Genomic DNA, 20,832 nt, shown 5'->3' on the forward strand with positions numbered 1-20,832 from the left:
GGTCATCCAGGTACTATAATCTAAAATTGTTGTAAATTATAAGTATTTTGTGTCGCATTTATGTTACGATTATGTTACATTTGTGTTATCGTAACACAATCGATCTATAAAGCCGAATGCATAGTGGTATTTAGACGGCCATACAACGTGTAACTAAATTAAAGCTTGAAAACTACTACTCGGGCTCATCATAACAAATGACTTTTGTATGGAAACAAAACTGAAAATGTAAAAAAATTAGGTATTTTATTTCAACAGACTTCACTTGAAAAGTATGGAACAGCTGATTTATTTTTTCGCTATTTCACTGTTACTTCCATACAAAAAGTTTTTCGTAAATCGTAATGATGAGCCCTAGTAATGGTTTTCAAGTTGTGAGTTACTTACATGTTGTACACCTGTATCAACCAACCAACCCAGACACACATTTTATCTCGTCTTAAATCGTCTTACAGAAATAAAAAAATAAAAATTGTAGGTAATTTATTTCACCATTATGAAACCACCTTTATCCAAAAATGGTGTCACTTTTGTGTAACGGTAACACAAAATCTTTTGTGTTACTATTTGACAATTCTGGCGGCCTTACCCATATATATATATATAAGAGCCAAGAAAGGTGAGGTACATGCTTTTGATACAAATTTGAAAAAGCTTTTGACTTTGTTTATACTAATATTATAAATGCGAAAGTATCTCTGTCTGTATGTCTGTCTCGCTTTCACGCCAAAAATACTGAACCGATTGCAATGAAATTTTGTACACAGCTATTTTAGAGCCTAAGAAAGGACATAGGCTAAATTTTGATGTGTGAAAATATCTTATTTCCATGAAAGTATCGAAGAAAATTAATTCGCATTGTAGTTCTTACATGTGACAGCAGATGTCGTTTTTATTGCCGATGGATCCGTGGCTCAGTTGGTCAAGCACGTGGTCGGCGCTCATTCCGGGGGTCCTGGGTTCGAGTCCCGCAGGCGGAACAAAAAGTTTTCAATGTTCCTGGGTCTTGGATATGTATTAAATATTATATAATATGTATCATAATAATATTTCAAAAATCTTAAATATATTTTATGTATAATATTATAAAAAATCCAGAAATATATCGATGCAATGAACATTTTAGTTCTAATATATGACAATAGATGGCGTTTTATTTTTATTTCATTGTAACGTAGAACTAATCATACTTATTATGTTTATAGTTTTTAATACGTTAGAATATTATGTTTAATAATATTATCACTTGGTATAATAATAATCAATCTATCTTATCTTATAGAATTCCTACTGCATTTCTAATTATGTGACAAGTTGACAACAGAAGGCGCTCTAAAATAAAGGAGTTCGAGTGTACCGTGTTGGCCTATATTCCATCTAGAAAATATATTAATGCAATGAAAATTTTAATTCTAATATATAAAAACAGATGGCGTTTTATTTTTTACTTCATTGTAACACTTCTCTTCAACTTCTCGCCGGAAGCAGGAGGCTTACCAATCCTGGGCCAACGCAGTGTCTGCTCGGGATTTAAATACCAGCACATATAAAAAGAAGTACAACTCGGGCAAAGCAACAGCACGTCAATAGAATTGGCGAAAGACTTGAGCGCCTCCCCTCGGGAACCCGTGCATTCTGGTCTCTGGCCAAAGCTATTGAAGGAAATTTCTGCAAGCCAACCCTACCATCCCCACACGTAGGAAATGGATCGTCGGCCCAGGACGCAAAAGACAAAGCCGATCTTCTGGGCAAGCTCTTTGCGTCAAACTCGACCCTGGATGACGGGGGGCAGAAACCGCGGTGGTAGTTTAGACACTTTTTTTTATTAAGTAAGGGGCAAACGAGCAAACGGGTCACCTGATGGAAAGCAACTTCCGTCGCCCATGGACACTCATAGCATCAGAAGAGCTGCAGGTGCGTTGCCGGCCTTTTAAGAGGGAAAAGGGTAATATGGGAGGGTAGGAATGGGAAGGGAAGAGAATAGGGGAGGGTAGGGAAGGGAATAGGGTAGGGATTGGGCCTCCGGTAAACTCACTCACTCGGCGAAACACTGCGCAAGCACTGTTTTTTGTGAGAACGTGGTTTTTCTCCGGTCGCGCCGGCCCATTCATGCCAAAGCATGGGTCTCCCACGTATATAAATTCTTATATATAATATCTCCCACGTATTCGGTTTCATCAGCGCTCAGTGCGAAAAGCCCTCCGTCCCCTTGATATCCAAAAGTCGAGTGGTCCTGACGGAATCCCGCCTATTGTGTTGAAAAAGTGTGCTTCAGAGTTGGCTCCAGTCTTGACGCGTCTTTTTCGGCTCTTCTATTCCACTGGCATCATCTCGGCTTCCTGGAAGACAGCCTTGGTACACTCGATCCCCAAAAAAGGTGATCGCTCAAATCCTTCCAACTACAGACTAGACTACTTTTTTACTGGAAAAAAAGGGTTGTAAGGGGGTAAAAATGCGTAAATTTGTTCAAATTAAGTTAGTTCCAAAAAATCATAATAGATGGCGCCGTGCGTCTCCTACATCGCGCTGACGCTTGCTCAAAAGTCTTTCTATAAGAGGTGGTATCATCTTACGTTCAAGTTTCGATTTTTTTCGATTGTTATATCTGTTGACTATTCTACGTTATTAAATAACTCAGTACTTTATCTATGCAGTGACGCAACCTTAAACCTGTCAATGATAAATAGTTTATGGGTAAAGTTGTGTAATTGGGGGGCTAATTAATCTTTAAAATTTGGCATAAAATATAAAGTTTATTATAAAAAATGAAATACTTATTGTGTTCACACTGCACAGCTGTGTTGATTTAATGGGTACCAGGGTTTTTTTATAAAAGCTTTTGACACCAATTATGTTGACATCGCGCGTTATAAACTGAAGTCCACGGGGACGAAGTCGCGGGCAACGGCTAATATTGTTATATGTATAAAATTTAACAGATGAGAGCTCACGGATCTCTTTTACGGTGGCGTGAATCATATATTCGAAATGGATCTCAACTAGCATCCATTCATGGTTTTAAGTACAAAAGTTCGCTAGTATAATCTGGTGTATCTCAAGGCTAACATTTAGGGCCTCTATTTTTTGTTATTTTTATTATGGATTTGTGTTTCGCTTTGAGGACATATTTCAAATTTTACACCGATGACCTGAAAATCCCTTTTCCCCCGTGGCACTACAGCTTGGCACTACTTGTAGTGTCATAGGTAACTTATCTCACCCATGACACTACTTCCCTGATGGGCTCATTCACCGGATACAACAAATTTTACCGTGATCTACTTAATCACCCGTGGCACTACCATTAACGCCCAAATACAGCAAAGCTAAAATTTTTTACATTTTTTGTTAAAAGTTTAATTAAATTTAACACTTTTTGTTAAAATTTCAATTAATTTGCCGTCTCTGTCGCTTTCATAATATACAACGATAGAGATTTCAGAGACTTTAACTAAAATTTCATCTACAAGGCAATTACCACTTGTGACGATACTCACCAATTTCAGGAAGATCTTAACACTGTTTATAGATGGTGCTGCAGTAACTATATTATGGTTTTAAATGTTAGCAAATGTAATTTTATAAGATTTACTTAAAGGAAGGAATAAACTTACCGCAGAGTATAGGATCAACGGTCAACTTCTATCGGAGATTTCAAGCATTAGGGATCTAGGAGTCATCATGGACTCTGTGCCTTAGCACTTATGCTCTCCATAATATGATCACGGAAACTTATTTCTGTGATTATATTATGAAGAGCATAATTAATAAGACGTCTAAATTAACAGGATTTGTAACAAGAAAAATGAAAATCTATAATGAACCAAGTCTATCCATCCTAATATTTAATGATATTATTCGCAGAATTCTGGAATACTGTTCACCGGTATGGAATCCAACTTATCAGACACATTGTAACCGCATCGAGTGAATACAGAAACGTTTTATTTATTTTTTATGTTTTAATAATCCTACATACAGAAGCTTTTTTACTTATGAAGATAAACTAAATCATTTCCAAATATCGACGTTAAAAGTGCGCCGCAAAATGCTGGATATTATGTTCCTTACAAGTTTACACATGGACTGACAGATACGCCAGACTTTGTGAAATCCTTGTCATTAAGCGTACCCATATGGGTAGTTGTTTCCATAATTGTAAAGCTTTCTCCCTCTCATCATACAGGACAAATTTAAGACAACATGGCCCTTAGCACCGCGTGTGTTCATCATATTTTGACGATAACAATACGACTTATGACATATTCTCTTCTAAAAAGACTAAAGAAGAAGAGAAGGAGGTCTTTGGCTAGGGTTATTACTGTTTTTTTTTAATATTTGTAACTAAGTAACTCTACAAAACGTATTTCAAATTGTTATGTAGTTACTTGACGTAACTTAATTTGTTATATTATGTACAACTTGTGTTCACTCCTTAGGTACATTCTCTAGTATTATTTAATTTATACTCTATTATTTAATAGCTATATGTATTGTGAATTGTATCTTGTTTTGTGAACCTAATAAAAAATGTAGGATAATGTAGGACAATGTTACTGTTAAATTATATAAATAAAACCTATCAATATCCAAAAAATCTGCTGGTTAGGGTTCCGTTTTAGGGTTCTGTCAACGATAAACAAGTCCTCGTTGACTACGGATCCCTTAAAAACAGAACCCCGACCAGCTGATTTTTTGTATATTTATAATTTAACATATTTTTAGGACCATCAAATCGAAATATTTAATCCTTTCTATCTCTGTTAGCTACCACTTTCGAAAAATTTTGTATGGGAAATTGTTGGTTCAACACAATGTTGGACTTCCACCGCCATTTTTACAATGAATGGAGGCTCGGTAAGTCATAACGATGTAAATCAGTTCAAATTTTGTTTAATAGATGCTTCAGACTTTTCGGCGTCTACACTTTGTAGATACCCATCAGGAACGAGTTCTTTAATTACACATTTATTTCTACCATAGGAATAGTTTATCCTATACCTATAGGGTATATTATATTATATTACATTGGATAAACTATGCCTATGACATAAAACACAGTTTTGTCAGTAATGAGATCAAGTCAGAAATTGAACATTGCCTTTTTCACAGTACTTAACATATTCTATTCCACAGACTACGGTCTGTAGAGAAAACAATTAACATTTCAACACTTTCAAAAATGTTTAAGTATACAAGTAGTTATTTGTTCTTTCTGCCAAGCGCCTCCGCCTCCTCTATGGTGTCAGGCAGCTTTTGTCCGAGCGTCTCCGGCTGCGTCAGAACCAGCAGACCGGCTATCACCCCCATAATGCTGAACAGGAGGGAGGGGAGACCGTGCCAGTAGTTACCCTGCAGTGGATTTATAAAGTTGAAGTAAAAATTAACGCAAAGTGGGAATTTGAAAATTTTGGCAGTGACATAATAATGCATATATACATTAATTTATTTATCGTCGGCCTTAAAAACCTTCTGGGTCTCCTACTACGAGCCACCAGTTCAAAAAACAGTGCTAGTTCACTCAAATTTTTGAGAAGCCTCTTTTTTCATGCAGAGGTACAAATATTATGTTAGTTTAATTTTTTAAAATCTGCTCAATACTGTTTTTATAAGAATTCATACCAATACAGGCGTGAGCGGCGCAGTGATGGATCCCACTCGTCCCAGCATGGAGGACAGGCTGAGCAGGCTGTGGCGGTGCGCGGTCGGGTACAGCTCCGACGTGTATAGGTACAGGCTGTTAACCACCACTGCCGCGCCGAACTTTCCAAGCAGGAATATTGTGAGGCGAAGTGCGGTTAGACCTGATAAAACACAAATAGATGGGGCTATCCTGTTCATAGAATCCTGTTCCGGAGAAATGCAGTATGATAATGCCAAATTCGCAGTCTTGTCAGAGAAAACTTTGAATATTATGCCTGCCGTTTATTCAATGCAAACGCATAGAGAACATTTGCTCACAATATTATATCAGTACTCTAGGTTCCAGAGGAAGATTCTGAATAATCCTGATGTTCTCAAATGTATAGAATTTAAAGTCTAAACTAATCAAAAGTCTAAACTAAACTAATCAAAACACTATATAAGTACACAAAACGTCTTAAAAATACACTATGTAGAACTTACCACTCGGAATAAATATATACGCCAAGTTACACGTGGAGCTGAAGAAAAAACCGCCCGATAGAGTCGCTCGTCTACCAATTCTATCCAACAGGAGCAGCGGCAGGAAGAACCCGGGGATCTCGATGGTAGAGGTGAGAATGTAGTTCAGGTACATGGTGTCAGAGAGCGTAGTGGAGTTAATGGAGAGGCCGAAGAAGATGAAGATGCCGCTGATCCACCAGACCGGAGTAGTGCATACCCGACGCAGCATGATCTGGGACCTGATGATTGACTTGTAAAGATTTGGTGGCGCTTTCTGAAATAAAAACACACAATATTAATTTATTACAAACACAGTCCCTTTAAAGAGTTAAGATTCTGTATTATTATGAACTAGCGCGGATACCTGAGAATGCTTTGTTGAATTTGGGTTGGTCAAAGCTTCTAAACTTCTCTCGCTGACACTGGTCTTGTTGACTTTGGCGACTTTCAATAAAATTGATTTAGCCTCCTTGAATTTTCTCTTGGATAGCAGCCACCGCATGCTCTCCGGGAGTATGAAGTAGTAGGAGAGGAGCAGGAACGGAGGAATATGCAGCGCCATGATGAAGTATCTCCAGGGCTGGACGACCCATGCCACGGTGCCCATCACTACCTGACCCACGGAGTACACTGACGTAGCGGTGGAACTCGCTAGAACTCGATATTTTGGACCCACGAGCTCCGTCACTGAAATAAAGTAGTAATACGTAACCGTTATGAATAAAGTTATTGTAAAACCTTCTGTAACGAGTAACCTTACTGAGAGTGACTGTGTAACAGACTGACAATACTCTTTTAATCAAATTTTACTTTTTTCCCCCTTATTCCGTCAAAATGAAAAAAATATTTAACGCCAAGAAATAAAGCTGAAACTTACTTATTACGTATCCAGTGGTAAATATTCCTCCTCCGAGCGTCGGCTGCAGTAACTGCAGTGCCATATACATAGGGTAGTTAATGGAGAAGGCTTTGATCAATCCTATCACCGCCATGTTGGAAATGCTGAGGACAAGCGCAAACTTGCGACCGAAGCGGTCCGAGATGTAGCCGGTGAGAGGGAGTGTCAGGAGAAAGCCCACGCTGTGGAAACTACCCGATAACACTCGTAGCCAATCCTTGCAACCGAGATCAAACTGAAAATTGACAATTCAATTTTTTTTTTTCAATAACAAATTCCTTATTTAAGCATACAATAATATATAATAGTTTAAAAGCTAGGTAGCGTACATCACGTCGTCTGATCCCATGCTAAGTAAAAACTTGTGTTATGGCAATCAGAAAACGGATGCACGCCGAACAATTTTATCCTAATACTAGCTGTGCCGGCAAAGTTATGTTGCCATAATATATTAAAGTATTTCGCCCATATTATTGTTACGGACATATAGTGCCATCTTGCGTTAAACCAGCGAAATTTATCGAGGGCACACCGACAACATAAATCCCCTACTCAATACTAGATGGCGTGAGGTGCGCAAGTACACACTCGAACCTTCTAGTAAAGTCCAACACTTATTTACGTGTTTACCTGTTTATTTGTTTACGTGTTTACGTGTTTACGTGTTTTTGTGTACATTCGGGTAGAAATGTTCTCGAACAGTAGACTGTTCGAGAACATTTCTACCCGAATGTACCCCTAGAGGGCTCGCCTCGACCCACATAAATAGTCTCAGGAGGACGGGCCGCCGTTCAGTTCGTTTCGAGCTATCATCAAGGAGACTTCGGAGTGAACACAAGTGATCAATAGTAAGTGAACCAGTGAAACCTGCGACTTGGCTACGGCCTAAGACAGTGATAGTGCTTAGTGTTTTGGACTTAGTGCTAAGTGTTGTGACCTAGTGTGTGCTTGTGTGACCTGGACTTAGTGAATAAAGTCTTGTAGAGAGTCAGCAGGTCTTTCTATCCAATTCCTTCGAACCCTAGCACGTAACAACTGGTGTCGGAAGTGAGGATTTGGAGATGCCATTGACTCCGAGAGAGGACTTCAAGGGAAGTGTCAGGACAAGGGCGCAGTACCATTGACTCCGAGAGAGGACTTCGAGGGAAGTATCAGGACAAGGGCGCAACGGGCTGCGGAGGCCACACCCACTGGGGACCAAGCTCCGCCCACTGCAGGGCAGGCCCCACCCGCTAACCCCGCCCACCAGGCTCCGCCCACTGCCCACGCCCTCCAGGCTCCACCCACTTCGGGTGAAGCCACGCCCACTGGCTCCGCCCACATGGGCTCGCCCACTGACCACGCCCCTTATGCCCCGCCCACTTTGGACATGCCCACGCCCACCAGGCCACGCCACTGGCCCCGCCCACTGGGCCCCACCTGCTCAGGCCCCGTCAACCAGCTCCATCCATCTTGCCACGCTCGTTGTTTCTACGGCCCCTCAAATGGCTCCTCAATTGGAAAGCATAATTGAGTTAATTCAGGCTTTGCAAGATGCCCAAGACCGCAAACTCGGCGCTTTACAAGATTCTCAAAGCCAATGATGGAGGCACAAGACCGCAAGCTCGGCGCTTTGCAGGAGTCACAAGACCGTAAGCTCGGCGCTTTGCAGGAGGCAAAGCGCTGAGCTTACGGTCTTTTGAGGTCCTTTTGTTGCTCTCAAGAGCAACAGGACAGAGCAAAGGACCTCCAAGTCAGTGACACGGTGACTAATGTAAAGTGTTCTGGGGTGTTCTGGGGTGTAAAGCCGTATTGGCGAGTGCTTAGATTGTTTTGAGACCCTAATTGCCACATGATTTTATTTGTGCATAGTTTTTCTAGAATCTTGCCTAGACTTGGCAGAAGACCTATAGGTCTGTAAGACTTTGGATCAGAATAATCTTCTTTTCCGGGTTTGGGTATTATAACAACTTTTGCGTTCTTCCAGATGACCGGGAAGTATCCCATTTCAAGACATTTGTTGAATATAGAAATTTGAATATCTTTTGATGCGTTATAAGCGGCTTCGCAGATATCAGATGACAGACCGTCACTTCCTGGCGCTTTATTGAGGTTCAAGCTAGAATATACTGATTCAATTTCAACCTTTGTAAAAATTGGTTCGTTTGTTTGACAGTTTGTTGTTTCTGCAACTGCTTGAAATGATTTGAGGCGGATTATCTTTTGGTCATTCGTATCAGTGTCTGGATTATCTCTAGGATTAAACGTTTCAGCCAGAAGTGAAGCTGAGTCCTCCGGTGTAAGTATGCTACCATCGAGAGGTGAGTGGAGAAGTTTATAATTGCTTTTTCGGTAACAGATTTTCAAGATCCTGTATGCACGCTGCCAGATATTTTCCTTAGTCTATTTTGAGCAAAAGTCACGCCAGCTAGAAGTCACTGCCACTTCCAAACTTTTTTTGTATGTCTCCTTTGCTGCTTTATAATCCTCGATTACATAGGGTCGCCTTGTAGGCTTGGCGTTTTTTATCCTTCTTCTTAGTCTAATCATGTTTTGTTTTAATTCATTAAGCTCTTTTGTCTTTGCTTTTTAACCTAAGAGGAATGGATGCCTTGCAAGGTTAAGGCCAATGTATATTTATGTAAAAGATCGTCAATTTCTTCCAGTGTGCTTATCTCTTCAATATATTTTGTGCTTATTGTTTGATTGTCTAATTCTTTAATGAGTTTATCTTTGAATTTATTCCAATTAGCTTTCTTAGTATTGTATATACGGGTGCCGTTGGTTCGTGGAATGATTGGTGAGTCTTTCTTGCAGTATTTGAATGATGTCTATGATCAGAAAGCGTAATCGTGTCCTCTTCTACTTTCCAGTCATGAATATGATTCATTAGGCTGTTTGAGCAAAGCGTTAAGTCAATGATACTGGAGTATAGAGTTTCCCCACAGTAGGTGTAAAAAGTAGGCGTTTATCCCGTATTCAAGATGTGAAAATCATTTTGGGCTACAAATTCCATTACTTTCTTGCCTCTAGCGTTTTCCCTACTTGATCCCCACCATGGACTGGCGACGTTTACGTGCTGCGGCAAGGAGGCTTCGGGTGCTGCGGCAAGGAGGAACACCCTTGGTTGGGTAGCGACACGCGGAGAGGAGGCACCGTTGGGTTTTTGTGGGCCAAAATCCAACGGTGCCTCCTCTCCGCGTGTCGTTGGGCCGCTGGACCCGCCTGAGGTGATAACTGCAGCAGCCCAGACAGTAGCATCTGCTCTGCCAGCAGAACAATCCGCCCAGCTTGGCTTCTGCCGCTTTCTCCGGGAGAGCGGTCGGAGGCATCGGACGCTCTTCTACTGGAAGAGCTCGTGGGATAGGCGACGGATTCCCCAGTCCGTCGCCCGAGCCCTATTATGGCGGGAGTTGACGCTCATGTTGAGCGCGTCTTCTACCCCCACGCCTTCTCCTTATCGGGTTAGCTGCTTCATCTGCCTCCCGATTTCTCTCAGCGGCCTCTTTCTGCGTCATTATAGATTCGCAGAAAGTGGAGACTCTCTCGACCGGGCCAATGATCTTATTATGACCGGGAGAGTCACGCCAGTGCAGGCGCGACATTTGCGACATGACAGAGCGGCGTTGCGGACGGTGGGCTTCCTCTTCTTAATCCTCTCCACCAAAACGAAGCCCTCCTCATCGCACCTCCTGCTCTCGTCCCTGTCGAGTCGAAGATGCTCAGCCTGCCCTCCTTTGCACCCCTCACCTTTACCAGCGGGGGCGGTCCGGAGCAAGCAGCGACGCTTGAATAATTTTTCTGTTGAGTCGACGACCTCAATTTGGTGTCGACGTTACGCGGTGACGGCGAGCTGACGGCGGCGGCTGTTGTTGACCCACTCAGTTTCGCTAACGTGAAAAAAGGCGAGTCGCGCTGAGCTCTGCGACGCATAGTAATTATCGAGTCGGTCGGATGCTCGGGTGACCTACATAATGAATTATTACTTTTTAATTGTAACGATTCACTACGTAACTCAAAATACAACGATATTAGAAACAAGTTAATATTTATTGGCTTATAATATTATTGTTCATTAGAGGAGCTATTCTCAATTAGTAAAGAAAGCGGCAGAATAATCTTAAGAGTCCGTTTACAAAATTTTGCCGATTTCGCTGATTTAACAGACGCGATTTAACAGTTAAAATACAGTATTTCTATAAGTTTTAATGCACAACATGTAAGATCATTTCAATTATCTAATGTTGGAGCTAGATTTATTGTTTTTTTTAAGTATCTTTAAATAATCCAACTCAAACCCGCGACAGTTTTGTGATTTTTGCTGTAAAAGGTTTAGAATATCACCTGTTTATGGATTGTATTGACGTCTTAACGGTATGAAAAAAATACAATATAAAATATAGCCTTCCTCGATAAATGGGCTATCTTACTAGTTCCTGAGATTAGAGCGCTTGTTTGTATGAGCGCTCTAATCTCAGGACTCTAATCTCAAACAAACTCTTCCGCTTTATAATATAAGTATAGATGGCTAACCTAACCTAAGCATTTCGTTTCTTATGATTCTGGATATTTTTAGTTTAAAAAACAAATGTCTTCAACCATTGTTATTAGTGCTATTTTTTATATTTCACTTGAAAAATACTCATACCTCATACACAACGGAGTTGTCTCGGGCGTAGACGAATCCTTCGCAGCCTACAGTGTTGTTTTGATCGAAGAGACTCTCAGGGCAATAGTTTGTGGTACCGTTGGCACCGACGGGCTGGTACCGGGCGCAGCTGGCCAGCCCCGAGCCGGACCGCGGCACCGCATTGTCTATCCACTCCGGCTCGAACAGATCCAAGGGAGATTCCTCACCACACTCTGATATTCGGCATCTATGTCGTTAAATTCACAATTTCAATTTTATGAAACAACACGAATGAAATTTATTGAATAAATTCTTTACCACAACGAAGGGCACTGTAACGTTGATTTTACTATGATTTTAATAAGCCATATATATAAAAAGCAGCATTTTTCTTAATTCATTCAAAAACTGAATTGGTTCGTTCTAAGATTAGACAACAGTTTTCCAGCAATAACTTAATATCGTTTGCAAACTAAACATGCCTCTTTCATGTAACATAATTCACCCACCTGTGTGGTATCGCCGCGGCAGAGAATATGAACTCGCTGAGGAACGCGGACATGAGCAGCGGCGGCACCAGCAGTAGCATCGTCCGCAGCTGGTACCGCCCGAACTGGCCCAGCTCGCCCACCAGCACGTCGTCCAGGTCTACCGACTTCTGTGTCTCCATCTTCTGTGACACTACCACAGACGAGAGTTTAATTAAAGAATTGGGTTGTGTAGGAACCGCGTTGATTCCTTCAGTTTCACTTACGGTTTACGAGATTATTTTAACTGCCTCTTATCACTATAAAAATTTGTTATTTCAGAGATAAAACTATAATAGTATTGATTTTATCATTTCGATAAAAAATTGTTAAATTGTTACATTAACACAAAACGTTACACATAATATGAACAACATAATATGTTCAAATTTAGCACGATTTACTGAAATAAATAACAGATAAGCACAAAACTAATAGCAGAATAGACAGAAATAAGATACAAGCACTATTTTTGCATACATAGAAGGCAACAGGGCAACCCACCACCCCAAATTTTAAAATAGTGATAAAACGGTGAAAAATATAATAATGCTTATATATTATACATATCAATTATTGCTTAAACAATGAAATAATTGAAAATAGTGTTGATCTTTTAAAATATAATTTGATATGTTTATTTAAAAATTTTTTGAATTGATAAATACAGTGATAAACAGTAATTAAAGCTGATTAATTTCTAAGCACTAATATAATGTTTTCACAATTAGAAGTCTAAGCATTAACAAATTTGCTTTATATTTAGGTAGACAAAAATATTTGGCAATGATCTACGATTTCTACGAATAATAAAAACTAAGGAATCGTAACTCCCATACTATTACCGTTTTAAATTTGGTTCCTTTTGACCTGTCATGTAACGTCAGCCTAGTACCGCTCAAGGCCACATAAATATTGCAAATGTATTGAAATGTGTACCTAAGGTACACTTTTTTGACAAGTATTGTGGAACATGTTTTTTGACGGAGTTACTTTTCCTTAGTTTTTATTATTCGTAGGCAATGATACAATAATGCACGTTACAAAAGCAATCCCAGTAATATTATGTATAGTACAAAACTAGTGAAGCCAACAACCAGTGACCAGCCTCAAACAAATTTTTAGTGATTAGCTTTCTGATAGCATAAATAGATGAATTGAAAATGTCAATGTCATGGGGTTTACTCAAATCATTAATGCAAGCAGGTGTTCTAGCAAAGAAGGAATGCTTCCTATAATTTAGTTAAGTGAGAGAATGGAATATAAAAGGGATTGTAGGAGCATATTCTGGATAAGCGCGAAGGGACTTTCTGACTAATTTTGGAAATAATAAGAAAGGAATCTACTTTGTTTTGGGTGATATTTAGAAATGTGCAAGTATCAGCTACTTGACGTCTGAGATGTAGGGGTAGTATATGTATGTATTATTGAATCGTATCGCATCGTAGAAGACACTGCGCTGAGGGTCGAGCGTCTGCAGTCTCGTCACAAAATTAAATTAAGTCCTTTGTGGTGAGAGTACCGACTTCTTTCGACCTTTGAGGCGCCAGAGTTCTGGCCGATGAATGTGGTCTACCGGAAGTTCCGGGGGAGATTCCGGAACGAAGCGCGTCACGTAGCCGTCAACACGTGACAAAGTGTAGTTTTTAAGTATATAATAATAATATGTATACTAGTCCTTAAGGTATTTATTATAATATGTATGTTAGTCTGTAGGTAAGGTATTTGTATTATGGGCCTATACTGTACACAGCGAAACATGGCGGTAGCGGTCATTGACTCCCTGTTAAAAACTTGTCATTTTCTATACAAATCCGTGATTGACAACATCTGACACTTCGCTGTCAATCTCGGTTTATATAGAAAATGACAAGTTTTTGACAGGGAGTCAATGACCGCTACCGCCATGTTTTGCTGTGTACAGTATAGATGCCTGAAATAAATGGTAAAATAAAAAATATAAAAATAATTATTATCACGAGGCGGGCGAGCGAAGAAAGCCCTACTATATCCCAAAACCTGAGCACTTTTGTGGTATGCTTTACGGAAAAACTATCACACCTATAATTGATTTGTGCTTTAACATACATAGTAATTGTTATTAATATGTAAAAGTGTTATCATCAGTCAGTCAAGGTTTGGTTACTAACGCCATCTGTTGGAAATCTAAAGAAATGACATCAGCTGTCATTCAAAAGACGTATATTATGGCTTGACCCTACTCACACAGAGTAGGGTCAAGCCATAATATATGAACACAAGGTCTTGTATGGACACATTTAATTTTTTTTTGAGGAACAATATTAGGTTCCTCAAAACTTTAAGGTTTATTAGGTTCCTCAGAACTTTAACACAAATACAATCTGTCCAGCCAGAAAAGATTGTTGATTTTGACACGGAATATTCAAACATTGCCATTGAACGAGCATCATTTATTTAATCATGCCGTAGACAGTTCTCAACAAAATATAATGACGAAAAAGAATTTATTGAAAGAATTATATCAACCAATTGCTGACATTCCAGCTTATCATTATTATTGTTCTAAGGCAATGTGCCTTAGAACAATAATTATGGGAAGCTGGGAACCTAATAGTGAGGGAGCCCTAGATTTTTTTTAATTACTAACAAGCAAATTTTTTGTGAATAGCTTCATTTTGATAAGACAAACAACTTTTTTATCTGCGAAAAATCTTGGAAGTGGTAGCTAACAGAGATAGAAAGGATTTAATACTTTGATTTGATGGTCCTAAAATATGGATTGTTCTATTTGTAGGACAATGTTACTATTAAATTATATAACTATTAGCTTACAAATATACAAAAAATCTGCTGGTTAGGGTTCCGTTTTAGGGTTCTGTAATCAACAAAACTTGGTTGACTACGGTACCCTAAAACGGAAACCTAACCAGCGGATTTTTCAGCTTTCGCTATTACAATTCAGAAGTCACAAGGCTTAACATTAAATAAAGCTGTTGTATATATTAGGGAAAAGGAAACATCATGATAGGTCATTAATGTAGTTGCAAATAAACTTTATTATTATTATTATATTATGTTGCGTTTTCAAGAGTTCACACTTGAAGGATTAGCATTATATTGACGATAGATAGGTCTTACATATTATGTTGCATTTTCAAGAGTTCATACTTGAAGTATTAGCATTATAGAGACACTGATAGATTAAGTAGTACAAAAAATTAATATTATAATTATGTTAAAATGTAGGAAGCAGGAAGAAATTCGTATGAGAAACCTAATGTCATAATAATATTATTAGCTTATTATAATTATTACTGGTTTACCTAACGGATTGGGCAAATTTTAGTCTTAAAATATTCGTAGAAGTCCAGGGAAGGTTTTAAAGTGACACAAAGTTCACCGGGACAGCTAGTATTTTATAAAAAAATATCTGAAAATGACGTATGAGTTATTTACCGAAGTCCATATCAATAATTATAATATCAAAATATAAAAAACTTGAGAGGTGTTAAGGGATACCCGGATGTAACGAAGTTATTTCTAATAACTTGCTTTCTATGAGAGCGAGAAAGACAGAAGAAGTGTTGTTACAACTTTGCGTCTTAATTTTTTCTGTCTAGCCCCTTTCGCAACACGCGATAAGGAACTTCGTTCCAAAACCTGCCTAATAATTATTATTACAACGCAGAAAAACGACGTGAGCCCTCAAAAAGCTCGGCTTTTAGCTAGTTTTAGTTTAAATGCACTTTTTATTTGTGATTTCAATGCATACAGGTAGACTGCATTTTGCACAAAATTTTACATTTATATTGCAAATCTTACTTATTTCTGTAATTTTATTAGGTGTTGACCATAAACAGTTTCGGTTTATATTTAGAATGTGATGTAAAGTGGCTTCTAATTCGCGCAGTATATCTCATATATCGCAGTATATCTAATATCTATACTTCTATACTTATAGAATATTATAAAGCGGAAGAGTTTGTTACTTTGTTTGTTTGAACGCGCTAATCTCAGGAACTACTGGTCCGATTTAAAAAATTCTTTCAGTGTTAGATAGACTATTTATCGATCAAGGCTATAGGCTATATTTTATCATGCTAATCAAATCAAATCAAATCATTTAATTCAGGCATCAGAGGCCCATATAACAAATACCTTAAATCTAACATACATATAATTATATAATAAATACCTTAAAACTAACATACATATTTTATATATACTTAAAAACTAACACTGTCACATTTTGCCGGCGACGTGACTCGCTTCGTTCCGGAGTCTCCCCCGGAACCTCCGATAGACTACACCCATCAGCCAGAACTCCGGCGCCTCGAAAGTCGACAGAAGATTCGTCGGTACTCTCACCACAAAGGAGCTAAAGTTAACCTTGTGGCGAGACTGCAGACGCTCGACCCTCAGGCGCAGTGTCGTCTTCTTCTGGATGTAGTCCACGACATCCTGGACCTCCATGGACCAGTGCAGGCGGGATATGTACAGGGGCGTCGCGGGGACCTCGCTCCGCAGACGCAGCTCAGGTACATATGGTGCGGTGCCGCGATGGTTGCGGGCGGCGGGCTTCTTCCTCCTCTCCACCAGTATGAAGCCCTCCTCATCGCACCTCCTGCCTTCGTCCTTGCCAAGCCGAGAAGATTCCACCTTGCGGCTCTTCGTAGCCTTTCAGCTCTCAGTCTTGCGACTCTTCGGAGCCTTGCGGCTCTCATTCGCCCCATTAGTTTTCACCCGCGGGGGAGGTGCGAGGTGACCAGCAACAGTCGCAAAGTTTTTCTGAGTCGCCTGATGACTCGGGGTCGGCGCAACCGGGAGGGGAGCGGGGGCGGGGGCGGCAGCGGCGGTGTTCGTTGACCCGTCCGATGATAATGCTGACGGGCTAAACGTGCTCGCTTGCGCGCCACGACGAGTAGTGACGAATGCGGCATCAGCATCAGGTGACCTGCATATTGAATTACCACTTTTTAATTGCGATAATTCAATACGTAAGTCACTGATCGTAGACTCTGATGCCTGCAATCTACCTCAAACTCCGGCCAGCTCCTCCTTCCGGAACCTGATGTCCTTCAGTAGGCTGACGACGTCGACGTGGTCCAATGTGACGGGTGGCAGCTTGTGGAGCTCCTTTGCCACAAAAGCTGGCACCTCATCAGGATCCGTCTGCTTCAGCAGGGAGATGATGTCCTGCACGCTCCTTTCCGTTCCGTCTCTTCGTCGCGACGGCATATTCGCGCTCTGTCCGAGCGTCTCGTATAGCAGCTGCTTGCCCTTGCAAATCCTCCTTCTCCAGCGAGGCTGGAGAAGGAGGACTTGCAGATCTGCATGATCTGCATGATCTGCCAGATGGCGTGCTGGATAAACGCCAGCAACTCGTTGGCCACGAGCGCCATGATCACGTGCAGCGGCAATGTGCCGCGCGATTCGCAAAAATTTACTTCTGCTGCGTGTGTAACGCGGAGCACGACCGGTCGCTAACTCGACGCATTACACACTGTAATGGTACTAGGAGCGAAAAAATAGAGGAAAATGTGGAAAATATGGAAGAAAATTATTTGAAAGGTCTTATTTGAACGCGCTTATCTCAGGAACTACTAGTCTGATTTGAAAATTCTTTCGGTGTTAGATAGCACAATTATGGAAAAAGGCTATAGGCTATATTTTATTACGCTAAAGCTAATAGAAGCAAATAAATAGAGGAAAGTGTGGAAAAAACGGGGAAATTATTTGAAAGGGCTTATTTGAACGCGCTAATCTCAGGAACTACAAGTCCGATTTGAAAAATTCTAAATGTGTTAGATAGATCATTTATCGAGGAAGGCTATAAGATTTATTTTATCACGCTATAACTAATAGGAACGAAGAAATAGAGGAAAATGTGGAAAAGGGCTTATCTCACGAACTACTGGAGCAATTTTTCTGTTGTTTGGCACAAATAAGAAATAGACGACGTAAAGGATCATAGGCTACTTTTGATTGACTGATTTGTCTGTGAAATATCTAATTTACGTTGGCGAAGCCGCGCGGAACGTTATATTTCGCGTGGTCACGACATCACGCGTAAACGGCGTAAACGGCGTAAACGGCGTAAACGGCTGGATCCATTTTGCTGAAATTTGGTATAAAGATACTTTGAGTTCTAAAAAATAACATAGGATACATTTTGTCCCGGAAAAATTTGCGGTTCCCACACAATATAAAATGTTATTTTCCGAACAGCTTTCATTATCGAAGCTATCATGAATAGTCACTTGCAAGTAATTATGAACTTGTTATCCGAAATCAAAGCCATTTATAACTTCAAAATGAAACATATTTTATTTCTGCATAACGGGAAAAAATTACCAACGTGAATAGCTGCAACAGGGGTGACGTGACACCCCAGAGGTGTCAATATAACAAAATAAACTTTCAGCAACACGCCGATGCATACGACTAATCAGAATCACTCAAATTAGGTTTCAGAACGAGTGTTATAAATAGACAGAATCATAGTAAACTAGATATTGATATATACCTCGAGTGTTGGGGTGCTGCTTCACCACTGTTCCCTTCCGAAGGTCAATCTTTGATTAAATATTATCACTTTATTATAATATAGGCTGTTGCCTGCGACTTCGTCCGGGTCATAATAATAATAATAACAAAGATGTTGACATCAATAACGAAGAAAATATATTATTTAGAAAATTGCTTTTTTAGGTACATTATAACAAGATTTTAGACAACAAGGACTAAATTATTTAGTATTAGAGTTCAACATAAAATATCTGCAAAGCTTAGTTAGTAAAATATTTTTCTATATTCTCAAATGTCTCTACAGGCCTACCTTTAACCTTTAAATCGTCAGTGCTTTATATTATAGAAGCTTCTTTGATATATATAATATGATATATATAATATGATATGTTAAGCATACCCGCTTAACATATCATATTATATATATCATAATCTGACAGATCCGATAATATTTCAATATTTCAGAATAACTTTTTTTAAACCCACCACGTGAGAAATCTGATTTCCATACTGTGATAACTAGACATATTATTATTATGTCGGATACCTATACAAGCTTAATCTGACACGCTCGAGTAGGTCGCGAGATCCCCTCTTTCCCTCCCTTACTATTGGTAGACTTCTGAATTTTTACAATTATACTATCCAGGCCAATGAGTTTCTAAAATACTAGAGTAGCAATGTCTTACAAAAGATTATCAGAAATGCGTAACCACTTTTTTGTTCAAAAGACAATGTCAAGTCATATATTCGTTATGTCATTATGTATGTGAGATATGCCTGCAGGCATCTTCGAAGTGGCAACGCGTTGCTACCGTAAACTTCCAATCTAGTTACGTTAGTAACATAGAATATCATTGATCCAGGCATTCATTTACAAATCAGAAATTGTACAATAATATTATGTCAGCTAAATAATTATTTGCAGACATTTTTTTGATTCTGCTCTTTCAAATTTAAGGCGGGGATTAATCTCAATCCAAAACGATAACCTTGCACACAACCAAAGGCTAAGCGTATACGCATCGCAATAAGATTCATTTTAGCTTAGCATAAAACTGTAGTTACTCGGGCGGATCTTCTCTATTTTTCATGTTTTTTTTTTAAATTTAAACGTTGTTAGTGGCGGCCGAAAAGGAAGATCTTCCGACCGAGAGAGATAGCATGCTCGGTCAAGCCGAAGCCCACTGACGTCATTGCAGACGTTGTATATATCTTGCCGTTCTCCGAAACTGCGATAGCGCGATGCAGGAATGTAATATCTTTGGAAATAAACATTAAGAAACAAAATTCTTCGGTTAAGGAGATTTTAATATAGATTTACTAACAATTTATTCAAATAAAATGTATAATAAATTATTATCCTAGTTAATACTTATATTTCGATGAAATAGATTTTTATCGGAGGTGAGTTTGTAAATTAATTACAGCCAAAATATTACGTTTTATTAAAATGTTTATAGTTTAAGGTATTTTAAATATTGTGTAATATTATATCTCATATTTTTAACACTTCGTTATTATATTGGAACTAGATAACCGGGAGTCACGGAATAACAAATTGGGGTTTATCCTCGCCTTAACTCTGATGTCGTGGTTCTGTGATCCCAAACTTATTATTATTAAAAATATTTTCTACGCATTTCTCTTTGCTTTCGTTAATTTAGATGAATTCACAATATCCATAGTATCTGTATTTTTAAAAAACCACACATTCCCACCACTGTACCTCCTGTGTCGCCCGGATCGACAGCGGTATCCAACCATGAAAATGCCTTGATATGATCTCAGGGAGCTCGCCCGATGCTAAAGCTGTCTTGGGATCCGCAACGAAATGAATCAGAAGAAAATAGGAGGAGTAGGAAGAATTTCAGTACTTATCTGCATGAATTGACGCATACTTACGCAGTCTCTTTGGATGTTCATCTGATGATAGTAATAGAGACTCTTCTGCAGGCGAGTCAGGCGTACGACGGAGCGGCGCTGTGGATCCCGGACTATCCTCATCATCACTACACGCCATGGTTACTGGAACACAGTGACAATCAATAACAATGGTATAATCTAATATATAATATTCTGGTGTCATAGTGTTTGTGCACGAACTCCTCCAAAACGGCTCAACCGATTTTATAATTTTT

At 39.4% G+C, this 20,832-nt stretch overlaps 1 protein-coding gene across 1 annotated transcript; it reads right to left on the reverse strand.

Annotated features, from left to right (window-relative positions):
* Positions 1-5,147: 5,147 nt before the first annotated feature.
* LOC121733744 (organic cation transporter protein-like) lies at positions 5,148-20,713 on the reverse strand. The gene is made up of 8 exons (XM_042124094.1): positions 20,597-20,713; positions 12,164-12,335; positions 11,673-11,901; positions 7,025-7,280; positions 6,512-6,834; positions 6,127-6,421; positions 5,623-5,804; positions 5,148-5,352 (listed from the first exon to the last, which is right to left on the reverse strand). Exons 2-8 carry the CDS (start codon positions 12,322-12,324, stop codon positions 5,203-5,205), a joined length of 1,596 nt encoding a protein of 531 aa, XP_041980028.1. The 5' UTR covers positions 12,325-12,335; positions 20,597-20,713; the 3' UTR covers positions 5,148-5,202.
* Between the last annotated feature and the right edge of the window lie 119 nt (positions 20,714-20,832).

The sequence above is a fragment of the Aricia agestis genome, chromosome 14 (assembly GCF_905147365.1).
Source record: "Aricia agestis chromosome 14, ilAriAges1.1, whole genome shotgun sequence".
NCBI lineage: Eukaryota > Metazoa > Arthropoda > Insecta > Lepidoptera > Lycaenidae > Aricia > Aricia agestis.

Bases quoted from the DNA above. Each gene is read 5' to 3' on its own strand.
- LOC121733744 (XM_042124094.1), bottom strand. From the start codon at position 12,324: ATGGAGACACAGAAGTCGGTAGACCTGGACGACGTGCTGGTGGGCGAG. The intron at 7,281-11,672 runs GTATGAGTATTT...GTCAATTTTCAG, and splicing joins ACAACTCCGTTGTGTATGAG to TTTGATCTCGGTTGCAAGGA. The intron at 6,422-6,511 runs GTATCCGCGCTA...TTTTTATTTCAG, and splicing joins ATTCAACAAAGCATTCTCAG to AAAGCGCCACCAAATCTTTA.